The sequence below is a fragment of the Xyrauchen texanus genome, chromosome 46 (genome assembly GCF_025860055.1).
Source record: "Xyrauchen texanus isolate HMW12.3.18 chromosome 46, RBS_HiC_50CHRs, whole genome shotgun sequence".
Lineage (NCBI taxonomy): Eukaryota > Metazoa > Chordata > Actinopteri > Cypriniformes > Catostomidae > Xyrauchen > Xyrauchen texanus.
Window position 1 is genome coordinate 8,424,063 of NC_068321.1, and position 13,566 is coordinate 8,437,628.

Consider the following 13,566-nt stretch of genomic DNA (forward strand, 5'->3'; position numbering starts at 1 on the left):
ACTCCAGCCAACTTCCAACTCCTTAAAATAATCTGTCTGGCAATCATAATACTAGTCAGGACCAAGTTTTCTCATGCTTATTCTACAAATGAATGACTGCGCCATCTCTTAAAATACAGAGTCTGGGGAAAAAAATTTTTTAGATGCCAAAACCTTGCACATAAAACTCTGAATCCTCAACCAATATTCTTGAATCTTAACACATCCCTAAAAGACATGGGTTGTGTCTCCATCTTCTGATTGACATCTCCAGCTGGTGAATGTGTCTTTAAGAACAAACCTATGCAATCTAGAGGGGGACCATTAGACTCTAAGTAAAATCTTAAAGTGCATGATTCGAACCCTTGCATCTCTAGATGCAGACTTGACGTTATTTAGAATCCTAGCCCACACTCCCTCATCCAATGCCAAGTCTAGATCTCTCTCACTCGGTCTCTTAAGAGAAGTTGAAGTTCCGTCCACCAGACTCTGAATTAGCAGGGAGTGATACACTGATGCCTCATGACCTTTTCCAAAAGCAGTAATCAACACTCCCAGAGTATCTGCTGCTTTAGGGGGTGTAAACTACTCCCAAAAACAGTACAGAGTAGGTGGCACAGCTGAAAATATACTTATAGAACTGAGCTCTGGGAATCCCAAAATGTTGAACCAAACTTCCAAATGTTGAGTTGATCTCAACATTCCACTCTCAGATAGGTCACCGAGTGTAGTAACCCCCCTCCCAATCCACGCTGACAAGCAAAAAGGGGACTTTTTGATACATAATTTGGGGTTCCGCCATATTTAAAAAGGCAATATTTAAAAAATGTAAGAAAAGTGAATTAAAAGTGAATTAAATACACGTGATTTGGCCACTCTTGTCCAAATCACATGCAAATGTGAAATAACAGGGTGTGACAACTTCTCTGGTTAATTTGATAGAAAGACTTTGCAATGGCGAAATAGGGGCAAGAACTTCCTGTTCAATAGAATACCAGGGAGGGGCTCTTTCAGGTGGAAGTGACCAATGAGCCAAAAGCCTGAGACTGAACACATAATAATAAAAATTAAATCTCGTGTAGGCCTAGCCCTCATTTGTCAATCGGCCTATATCATTTGTTGAAATGTAGTCTGGGACGTTTGCCATTCCAAGTGAAGGTCTTCACTATGCTATCAAATTGCTTGAAATAAGAGAGGGGGACATCTATAGGGAGTGACTGCAGCAGGCAGTTGAATTTTGGAATACAATTCATTTTAATAACATTAACCTTCACACTCATGGTAAATGGTCTGCACTTATAGCGCCTTTTTAACCTTAGCGCCATTCAAAGCGCTTTACACTGCATCTCATTCACCCATTCACACACACATTCACACACCAATGACAGTAGAGCTGCCATGCAAGGTGCTAGCCTGCCATTGGGAGCAACATGGTGTTCAGTGTATTGGCAAGGCCAAGGACACTTCGGCATGTGGAGTCGTGTGGGCCAGGAACCCTGCGATTATTGGACAACCTGCTCTACCACATGAGTCACAGCTGCCCCATTACATTTATCCTCATCGATGTCCACATCATTCAAAAGCCTTTTTATTTAAGGGTCAAAATTAACTCTAACTAAATCAGACAACTTTGCTGGGAATAAAATACCCAAATACTTATTGCCCTGTTTGGGCCACTGGAAGGCTCCCGACTGGAAGGCCATTACAGGACAGTATGATGTCAGAGCCAAAGCTTTGGATTTAGACCAATTAACTTTGTATCTTGAGAACTTGGAAAAGGAATTCATAATTCTGGAGAGGCAAGGCATAGATAGATCTACTAGGGTCAGAGACAGTTAATAAAATATCCTCTGCATAAAGCAGAATCTTATGCGCCACACCTCCATCACCCCTGGAAAATCATCCTCCTTTCTTATTACGGCTGCTAATGGCTCCAGGGCAAGACAGAACAATAATGGAGAAAGAGGGCAATCCTGCCGAGTGCCCCAGTTCAGAGTAAAATAATCTGAAATTAATCCATTTGTTTGTACCGCTGCTACAGTATGTCTATAAAGTAACTGAATCCAACCAATAAATGTACTACCAAACCCATACATTTCCAAAATCTTTATAAGATAATTCCGTTCTACCATATCAAATGCCTTTTTTGGTGTCAAGTGAGATGGCAGTGGCCGGAGACTGATCATTCGCTACTGACCACTTGGTATTGATGAAATGCCTAAAGATATTAGAAGAGCTACGGCCCTGAATAAACCCAACCTGATCTATAAGAGATATCATAGCTTTACTTAACCTCTAGCTAGATCAGGGAAATTTGGTGGTAACTTTTACAATCGCTTGGACCTTTGTCCTTTTCAAGAATCAGACTGATCCAGGCTTGTGTCATGGTTGGGGGAAGCTTTACATTCTTTAATGATTCTGTATAAACTTCTAACAAAAGTGGAGCCAATTCTGTAGCATAAGATCTAAAAAATTCAGCGGCAGAACCATCTGGACCTGGAGCCTTGCCTGTAGGTAAGGCCTTAATTGCCTCGTCGAGCTCCTCCAAGGTTATCTCAGAATCAAGAGAAATGTTTTGCTCAGTTGACAATTCAGGAAGTTCTAATGGTTCCACAAATGTTCTAATATCTTCATTAGTAGATGAAGACATGGAACTATAAAGATCAAGATAGAACTCTTTAAAGGAGTTATTAATATCAATGGCCAAGGTAAAAATCACCACTAGCAGATTTCACTGAGGGAATAGTAGAAAAGTCTCTCCCTGCTTTATATAACTAGCCCCCAACTCAAAGTATGACTGTCTTGCCCTGAATAACCGAAACTCCATAGCAACAAAATAGTATTATATCTGTATTTCAATCGGATTAATTGTCTGAGGCCAAGTCAAGTCAAGTCAAGTCAAGTGGTTTTTATTGTCGTTTCAACCATATACAGTTAGTACAGTACACAGCAAAACGAGACAACGTTCCTCCAGGACCATGGTGCTACATAAAAACAACAAAGGACCAACATAGGACCACATGAGACTACACAACTAAATAAAATACCTATATAAACTACCTATATATACCTATATAAAGCGCACGTGCAAACATGTGCAAAAAGTACAGGACAGTACAACAAATTGCTGACAATGAACAGGACAATAGACAGTGCAGCGCCGACCAGTACTCAGTAGTGCAAAAAGATGACAGTTTCTAAAAATGTAAACATAACATACTATGAGATAGTGTTCTATGCACATAGCAGTTATTGAGGTAGCAGACAGTTATAAAGTGACAGTAATTAAAGTGCAACTCAGGACACGTGTGTGTCAAACCAGTCTCTGAGTATTGAGGAGTCTGATGGCTTGGGGAAGAAGCTGTTACACAGTCTGGCCGTGAGGGCCCGAATGCTTCGGTACCTCTTGCCAGACGGGAGGAGGGTAAAGAGTTTGTGTGAGGGGTGTGTGGGGTCGACCACAATGCTGGTTGCTTTATGGATACAGTGTTTTTTGTAAATGTCTTTGATGGAGGGAAGAGAGACCCCAATGATCTTCTCAGCTGTCCTCACTATCCTCTGCAGGGCTTTGCGGTCCGAAGCGGTGCAAGTCCCAAACCAGGCAGTGATGCAGCTGCTCAGGATGCTCTCAATAGTCCCTCTATAGAATGTAGTGAGGATGGGGTTGGGAGATGTGCTTTCCTCAGCCTTCGAAGAAAGTAGAGACGCTGCTGGGCTTTCTTGGTGATAGAGCTGGTGTTGAGGGACCAGGTGAGGTTCTCCGCCAAGTGAAAACCAAGGAATTTGGTGCTTTTGACGATCTCCACAGAGGAGCCGTCGATGTTCAGCGGAGTGTGTTCACCTTGTGCTCTCCTAAAGTCAACAACCATCTCCTTTGTTTTGTCGACATTCAGGGACATGTTGTTGGCTCTACACCAGTTCGTCAGCCGCTGCACCTCCTCTCTGTATGCTGACTCGTTGTTCTTGCTGATGAGACCCACCACGGTCGTGTCATCGGCGAACTTGATGATGTGATTCGAGCTGTGCATTGCTGCACAGTCGTGAGTCAGCAGAGTGAACAGCAGTGGACTGAGCACACAGCCCTGGGGGCCCCAGTGCTCAGTGTGGTGGTGGTGGAGATGCTGTTCCCGATCCGGACTGACTGAGGTCTCCCAGTCAGGAAGTCCAGGATCCAGTTGCAGAGGGAGGTGTCCAGGCCCAGCAGGTTCAGCTTTCCAATCAGGTGCTGGGGAATGATTGTGTTGAATGCTGAGCTGAAATCTATGAACAGCATTCGAACGTATGAGTCCTTATTGTCTAGGTGGGTGAGGGCCAGATGGAGGGTTATGGTGATGGCATCGTCCGTTGAACGGTTTGAACGATACGCAAACTGCAGTGGGTCTAGTGAGGGGGGCAGCTGGGTCTTAATCTGCCTCATGACGAGCCTCTCGAAGCACTTCATGATGATGGAAGTGCGACGGGACGGTAGTCATTGAGGCAGGACACTGAAGATTTCTTTGGCATGGGGATGATGGTGGTGGCCTTGAAGCACGTTGGAACAACGGCGCTGCTCAGAGAGATGTTGAAGATGTCGGTAAGAACATCTGCTAGCTGGTCTGCACATCCTCTGAGCACTCTGCCAGGAATGTTGTCTGGTCCAGCAGCCTTCCGTGGGTTGACTCTACGTAGAGTTTTCCTCACATCTGCCGTGGTAAGACAGAGCACCTGGTCGTTGGGATGAGGGGTGGACTTCCTCGCCATCACGTCGTTCTGCACTTCAAACCGAGCTTAGAAGTCGTTCAGCGCATCTGGAAGGGAGGCATCTTTGTCACAGGCAACTGATGTTGTCCTGTAGTTGGTGATGGCCTGGATGCCCTGCCACATGCGCCGTGTGTCACCGCTGTCCTGGAAGTGACTGTGGATTCTCTGGGCGTGTGCACGCTTTGCCTCTCTGATTGCCCGTGACAGTTTGGCCCTAGCTGTTCTTAGGGCTGCCTTATCGCCTGCTCTGAAGGCGGAGTCTCGGGACCTCAGCAGCGTGCACACCTCCGCAGTCATCCACGGCTTCTGGTTGGAGCGTGTGGTGATGGTCTTGGAGAAAGTGACATCATCAATGCACTTGCTGATGTAGCTGGTCACTGATGCTGTGTATTCCTCCAAGTTGGTAGAATCGCCATATGCTGCAGCCTCCCTGAACATGTGCCAATCAGTACACTCAAAACAGTCCTGAAGAGCAGAGATGGCTCCTGCTGGCCAGGTTTTCACCTGCTTCTGAAGCGGTTTTGTGCGTCTGACGAGCGGTCTGTATGCTGGAATTAACATAACAGAGATGTGGTCTGAGTAGCCGAGGTGGGGCGGGGCTCCGCCCGTACGCGCCTGGGATGTTTGTGTAAACAAGATCAAGCGCGTTCGCCCCTCTCGTTGCAAAGTCCACATACTGATGGAATTTAGGGAGCACTGTCTTGAGATTTGCGTGGTTGAAATCTCCGGCGACAATAAACAGTCCGTCGGGGTGAGCATTCTGCAGTTCGCTCATAGCCCCATACAGTTCACAGAGCGCTTCCTTAGCGTTAGCGCTGGGGGGAATGTAAACTCCGGTTATGCAAGCAGTGGTGAATTCCCGTGGTAGATAAAAAGGTCTGCATCTAACAGTCACAAGCTCCAACAGCGATGAACAGTAACTAGAGACTAGCATAGAGTTCTTGCACCATTCCGTGTTGATGTAAACACACAAGCCACCACTGCGAGTCTTACCGCAGAGAGCTGTATTTCTGTCGGCACGAAACGAGGCGAGCCCGTCTAGCTGAATGGCGGCATCCGGAACTCTGTCGCTGAGCCACGTCTCCGTCACGTCTCTAAACTCACGCTGCATAGCCTGCTGGAGTCGGATATAGTCCAGTTTATTGTCCAGGGAGCAAACATTTGAGAGCAGGATAGACGGGAGAGCCGGCCGTCTAGGGTTTGTTTTTAGCCTAGCATGGACCCCCGCCCTCTTTCCGCGCTTCCGCTTTCTCGCACACCGCTTACGACGTCCTCTCCCCCGGCATCAGGCGACGCCGAGGGCTGGAGGCCTGGTCTCCGCAGCAAGCCGAGTACGCGTAGCGCCTCCTGCAGGTCATCATGCAGCTTGGTTTTTGCATGAGTCTTATATTTCAGTAGTGTCTGGCGATGGTAGACACGAACACCGGTTGCTCCGATGTCCATGTGTTGCAAAAGTCGGGCTTTTTTAACAAAAATAGCACCATTGTGGATCCGGAGTGGCCGCTGCGTGCTACCGCGCCGCCATCTTGGATCTTTAACAGACGACATTCAGAGCATTGGCCATCAGACGACATTCGAGCTTCAGCTCTGCCTTGGCACTTTTAATATTCTCTTCCATATTAAAAGTGCCAAGGCAGAGCTGAAGCGTCGAATGTCGTCTGATGGCCTCAGAGAATTAATCCGATAAACCAATAAATGTACTACCAAACCCATACATTAATCCTACAGGCATACTGTATGATCTGACCCATGAGAACCGCCTTAAGTGCCTCCCAAGCCACACCCACAGAAGATACATAGGATCAGTTGGTCTCCATGTAAACATTGATATCAGTCTTAAATATTTGTTGGAATTCAGGATTTTGCAACAGGGATACATACAAAGCACCAACTATATGATTTTTTTTCCTCCATATGTGGAAACATCTCTAAATTCACCAGGGAGTGATCTGAGACTAAGATGTTTCCAATTGCGCAATCAACAACTGATGAAATGAGGGACTTGATATTAAAAAAAAATCTATTCTAGAATAATTCTTATGAACTGATAAAAATACTGTATAGTCCCTACCAGATGGGTTCAAAAGTCAGCAAATATCTGCAAGACCAAGATATTTACACATCCTGTGAAGCATCAATGTTCACACTTTTGCTTCACTATGATCAAGGACTGAGTCCATCAAAAGATTAAAGTCTCCTCCCAATATTATATCATGAGGGGTGCCAGCGGCTTGCAACATCCCTTCAAGATCAATAAAAAAGCCCTAATCATTACCGTTAGGTGCATAAATATTAGCCAAAACCAACCTTGGCCCCTGAATTTCTGCTAAAACAATAATAACTCTTCCTAATTTATATTTAATCTGTTTGAGAGATTTGAATTGTAGATGTTAACTTATCAATGTGGGTGTGGCTCAGGTGGTAGAGTGGGTCGGCCACTAATCGCAGGGTTGGTGGTTCAGTTCCAGGCCCACATGACTCCACATGCCGAAGTGTCATTGGGCAAGACACTGAACCCACAAGTTGCTCCCAATGGCTGGCTAGCGCCTTCCTATGGCAGCCCTGCCACCATTGGTGTATGAATATGTGTGTGAATGAGTCACAGTGTAAAGCGCTTTGAATACCGTTAAGGTTAAATAGGCACTTTTTAAGTGCAGACCATTTACTCCCCTACTCTTACTTGAGCCAGCACTAAAGAAAACTTGACCACCCCATATCTTCCCAATTTTCCACATGATAAGATGTGTGGATTTAAGGTCTCAGACGCGGAGGCAACTGAAATTCGTCCTCCACAACCTGGATTGAGGCGAGTCATTACGCCACCACGAGGACTTAGAGTGCACTGAGTATTGTGCATTCTAAATTAGGGGAAAAAAAAAGTGGCACTGTATAACAGAAAAAAGAGGAGATGACAGATTTTCACCAGATGCGGAACACACAACACTTTCCCTGTCAAAATAAAAGCTTCAGGTGAAAGTGACTTAATTATTATTATTTGAATTAATTGTATTAATGCTTTTTATTAAGCTACTATGTATCATTGTATATTAAAATATAATTGTGCATATCAATGAAAATTATTTGATCTCATTCTCTCTTGTGTTAATTTAGTAAAAAAATTTAGGAAACATGCATTCATTATTTTCAAATAGATTTTTATTCAATGATGCTACAGTGCCTGTTTGGATGAAATTATGGTTCCTCTGATTAAAAAAAAAATCATTCAGAGTCATTTCAGAGCAAATACATAATTATCGAGATATATACTGAATAACATCAATAGTCTGAAAAATATTGAAATATAATTTTGTTTGCCATATCGCCCAGCCCTAATGTGTACATACATGCATATGAAATACTGACAATCCACTATTGGCACAAAGAAAATCAAAGTGATAAAGTAGTCATTTGTATAAATATAGTAGTCATTTGTCTTGTAATAAACATAGAAATCATGTGATATTAAACTTATATAGATATCAAATAATTATAAATATAGGATTTATGAAAGCACAAAAAAACAAAAACAAAAAACTGTTACATATCAAGGGGTTTAATGTCCCTATGCACTTTTGGTTACTAAGCAGTTATAAAAATGTATTTTTTGTTGTTGTTGCAATTTTTTAGTTTTTTTGTTACACTAATCAGAAGATACATTTTGAGGAATACTAAAGAGGTCTGGCATAACTACAAAAATGTATCAGGTACATAGTGTGGAATGAGGTCCTGGGTCGCTAAAGACCCGATGTATACAATAAAGGGTTAAAGGAATTTTCTGGGTTTAATACGATATTGAGTCAGTTAACATGAAAAATTAGGTACTTGTTAAAAAAAAACTGTGGTTCCAGTAATTTGTTTATGGAAAATATGTACAATATGTAAAATATGACACGCACAGACATAATATGCAAGTTAAAACCACATATCATCCAAAAAACGTAATTGAAAACTTTACAGAACAAATAATGGGTTTTACTGAATCATTTATGTTAGTGTTTAATAAAACGTACTTAAAAAAAACTAAGGGACTTGTCGACATTCCACAAATGCTGTAGAAAGAGTTTAAAACTTGGAACATTGCTTTAAGAGGTGAAATATCAAATACATAATTTCTGTTTCTCATATAAAACCTTCTTTATTTGATTATACTTCTAGTGTTTGAAATAATCCATCCGATCATCCTTGTTTTAATGTCTATAATCACCTGCCTGTTTCAGGTTATTATTATGAATTAGATGACTCTTATGACGAGAGCGATGAGGAGGAAGTCCGAGCCCATCTGAGAAGAGTTACTCAGCAACCTCCTCTCAAACTAGATACATCTAAAGAGGTACATTAAGTCATTTCCATCAATAAATCATTGTTTATCACTTTCCTAAAGACTTTAATTGTTTTTTAAACAGACACACAGACCTCAACACTTGGCACACAAAACACGACAAAACTGTTAAATATGACTTCGCTTGGTCATTTATTTACAATAAACTCGTAATTATGATATTTCCAATTCCACTTGACAGCCGAATGAAGCTGGCAACAGTTAACATTGCAACTGCATTAATTATTCATGCTACGGTCCATGCTGGGAACACCAGCACCCGGGAAAGCTTGCTAGTTATTTCTGGGGACATCACAAAACTTCAACTTCAACCATATCACTTCATTTTCATCTGTGAATGTTTCTGTCTACAGAAGATGGAGTTTCTGGGTTTGTTTGGACTGAGCACTCTCTATAAGCGTAATGAGATGCTGGAAATGAAGAGGAGGAAGAGGAGGAGGATGATGATGCAGGATAGAGTCCCTTCACCTCCAACAGTGCAGAACAAACGTAAGACTCTTCCTCCTCAGCCTCCTCTCACCACATGCTACACCCCAGAGGAGATGGACAACACTGCTGAACTAGAGGACAAGAAGCATTTCCTCAGTATCTTCAACCTGGACCACGTCAGTCTGAAGGAAAGAAAAAGTGCGTACACAGAAATGTACACATTACTATTTATAATTGTCTAAAAGTATAATAAAGGGAGTTCTAAGTCTATATTATACTGATTTGTTCTACCACAGAAAACGAGAAGATCATGGACATGTTGGAAGCTATCAAACATAAAAACATAACTCTGGGCACCGTCAAATATGCCTTAGACAAAACCAGTTCCAGTCCATCTACTTCAGTGTCTGGTAAGAACAGTGAATTAAGACTTATTACTGCTCAAATGACTTTATGTACTGGGTAAACAAAAATATAAAAGGTATCTTATAATTTTTGTTCAGTAAAGACAACGCTTGGAAAGATTAAGCATGTTAATGTGGGTATGATATAATGATAGATGTGCTGTGCTGCTGCTGCAGAGCAAGTAAGGAGACTTGTTACTCCTAAAAAACAGACATATTGAGTTAGGGGGTCTGGGTAGCTCAGTGGTAAAGCCGTTGGCTACCACCCGTGGAGTTCTCTAGTTCGAATCCCAGGATGTGCTGAGTGACTCCAGCCAGGTCTCCTAAGCAACCAAATTGGCCTGGTTGCTAGGGACGGTAGAGTCACATGGGGTAACCTCCTCGTGGTCCATATAATGTGGTTTGTTCTCGGTGGGGCGCGTGGTGAGTTGACTGTGGATGCCGCGGTGGATAGAAGTCTCCACTCACGCTATGTCTCCTTGGCAATGCGCTCAACAAGCCACGTGATAAGATGCGCAGGTTGACAGTCTCAGCCGCGGAGGCAGCTGGGATTCGTTCTCCGCTACCTCGATTGAGGAGAGTCACTACGCAACCACGAGGTTGAGTGAAAAAAGACAAACTGAGTTAAGCATGTGGACATGCTGCTAACACTGCACAATTAGAAAAAAATGCATGACATCTGCTGCACAAATAGACATTAGGAGTTCCAATGTTTCAGATCTAGACAAGTGCAGCTGGGGTGGAGGTTGGTGTCAGAGAAAAAACTCTTGGAGCATGCTGCAGTTAAACAGACCTGACTGCAAAACTAAGCCATTTTAATGTTTCACAAAGAGACAGACGCAAGTTGATTGGCTACCCGATTACATGTCAAAGGACCAATCAGCTTGCACCATGCGAGCCGACTGGCTTAACATGTCACATGTGAGCAAGCCAATTGGCTAACAGATAACAGTCTCAAGAACCATCAACTTGCACCACATAGGGTTTCATGGCATGATCATTAAAGCTATTAGTTTTGAATGATCGTTAGAATTAATCAGGCTACTTCCCCTTTAAGGCTCAATATGTCAATGATCTCTATTATGGCTAGCTTGCATTACATTGTTACAGGTTCACAAAACAATCCTTGCTAAAAATGTGCTGCTCAAGCTCAACTTAACAATAAACTTCTTAGTTGTAGGTGCTACACTTATGCGGACACTATACTGTAAAAAGGCACCGTCCTTCGGATGAGATGTTAAACCAAGGTCCTGACTCTCTGTGGTCATTAAAAATCCCAGTGTAGCCCCGGTGTCCTGGCCAAATTTCCCACATTGGCCCTTATCAATCATGGCTTCCTAATAATCCCCATCCATTAATTGGCTCTATCACTCCACTCTCTCCACTCCGCCAGTAGCTGGTGTGTGATGAGCATACTGGCACACTAAGGCTACCGTTGCATCATCCAGGTGGATGCTGCACACTGGTGGTTGTTGTGGAGAGTCCATTGTTCACTGTGTAAAGTGCTTTAAGTGTAGTGTCAGAAAGTGCTATATAAATGTAACGTTCATTCATTCATTCATTCATTCACACAAAGATAGGAAAAGAACAGAATGTGGCTAACGTTTATTTAATTTTGGATCAGGCATTTTTACAGCTTAGATTCAATATTTGCTCTTGACTGGGTAAAACATTTGGGTTCTGAAAGTTACAGTTTGTTTAGACAGTACATCAAACTCTTCTTTTAAAAGATCAAGGAAAATGTTATTTTTCCTGATACGATTCCTTTATCATTATGTATTATCGAATGTCTATTTTGTTATCATTTGTTCTTGTTTCTGACTCCTGTGCTGTTCTTTCATCATACAGCTGTCTCACAACTCAATCAATCAGTCAGTAATGATCACCTTGAACCAATCAATTACTCCCCTGATAACCCTCAACCTCCAGACCCGCCACCACTGGCTCCTCTCCATGCCCAAGGCCAACCCAAAGAGGCTTCACCCATTAGAGGGGATCCTAACCTGAAGGCCAGTGCTCAGCTGCCACTCTCCCGACCCAAGGATCACCCACCTGGGCTGAATGGACTAAACGACAGACACAAAGTCTGGGAAAACATAAACTCTGAGGAGTTTGCTCAAAACTTCCATCAGTCTGTACTGCAGTCTACCCTAACATCCCAACACAAACAAAAAGGTGACTCTTTTTATTCTTTTGGTGGTGCTCAGAGAGTAGAGATAATCGGTTTGACTCAATATTTTTACAGATGTTCTCTAGGCTTGGGATCTATGCCTTTTTCATGCATCGATAATCAGAAGATTTTCTTAATGATTATGGATATACTGTAAATATATATATATATATATATTGGGATTTTTTCAGATATAAAAAGCGCTGCTCGTTGCACAATAGTCTTGTCTTATCAAACGTATTTCTTGTAAAATGTGAGCAGCATGGTAAATTAAAGGGGGTTACGCACCTGGCTGATGGCATGGCATGTTCTAAAATTTGAAACAACTGTTTTCTATGAAAGTATACGCATAAGTAGCCAGACTACTTAAACAGAAGGCAACTGACAGTGAATTGGAAACCGCACAAATTATGCTTTTAATTTAAATGTTGGCTAATGTTAATATATCAATGCCACAAAAATGTATCAGTAAAATAATGTGCCGATGGATAATCAATATAGTGATATTTTATGACATCCCTAATATAGGTTATCTGCTCTTAAATGTCAGATCTACCAATAAGTGCTGCCATTAATTCTCAAGTGAGAAACATAGAGCAAAGTGTAACAGTTTGAAAATAAAGATGAAAATAAATTTGTGACTTCAGATCACTGCACAACTTTGGCATAAATGTAACATGTTTATTGAGTAACATGTATTAACAATATGGATGGATGGATAGATAGATAGATGGAGGGATGTGAAATGCACTCTTTTACATTTGTTGTGTGTTTTCCAGTAGGTGCTACTGTAGGAGCAAATGAGCAGTTTGACATGTCTCAGCATCACCCTCCAGAACTACAGAGTGCAGTCAACAAGATCCCACATGTAGAGACCAATGGCCACTCCTGCCATATATCACCCCACCAAGACTCTCCAGGGGTGAGGCATGATTTTTCAGCTGGGGAGGACATCAGTGAGGATGAAGATGTTGCAGATGGAACTTTCAGCCCCAGGTGGAAAGGGATTGAGTCAATATTCGAGGCATATCAGGAGTACATAGAGGGTGAGATTACAGCACTTTACATTCTTTGGATAAATAAGCCAACATTATGGACTTTTAGTATGTGTATGTCTGACTAAAGAAAACAAAACTAAACTATACCATTAAGTTTCAAAAGAGCTGAACCGAATGGATGCTACATGAACACAACCATTATTTTTTTGTTTTTTGACCCTATCTAAAATATAGAGAGTTTATACGGAAAGTATTTGACATTGTGTATTAATTGATAACTGTGTGATCAAAGTGTATAACTCACCCTTTTTTCTCTCTCTCTCTCTCTCTCTCTCTATCTGTCTCTATCTGTCTCTATCTGTCTCAGAGAGAAGTGTAGAGCATCAGGTTCTTCAGAGTGAGTGTAGACGTCTTGAGACACAGCATTACAATCTCACACTCACAGCTGAGCAGCTTTCTCAAAGCATGAGGGTAAGAGAATATTACGTTACACTTTATTTTACAGGG

The 13,566-nt window shown here is 42.2% G+C and overlaps 1 protein-coding gene across 1 annotated transcript in view; it reads left to right on the top strand.

Annotated features, from left to right (window-relative positions):
- LOC127637949 (genetic suppressor element 1-like) overlaps positions 1-13,566 on the top strand; it is a 67,077-nt gene that overhangs the window by 45,716 nt on the left and 7,795 nt on the right. Inside the window, exons 10-15 of the mRNA XM_052119222.1 lie at positions 8,937-9,049; positions 9,412-9,685; positions 9,784-9,897; positions 11,740-12,066; positions 12,841-13,107; positions 13,427-13,530. Of these exons, the coding sequence (XP_051975182.1) occupies positions 8,937-9,049; positions 9,412-9,685; positions 9,784-9,897; positions 11,740-12,066; positions 12,841-13,107; positions 13,427-13,530 (1,199 nt within the window). The remainder of the gene's footprint in view (positions 1-8,936; positions 9,050-9,411; positions 9,686-9,783; positions 9,898-11,739; positions 12,067-12,840; positions 13,108-13,426; positions 13,531-13,566) is intronic.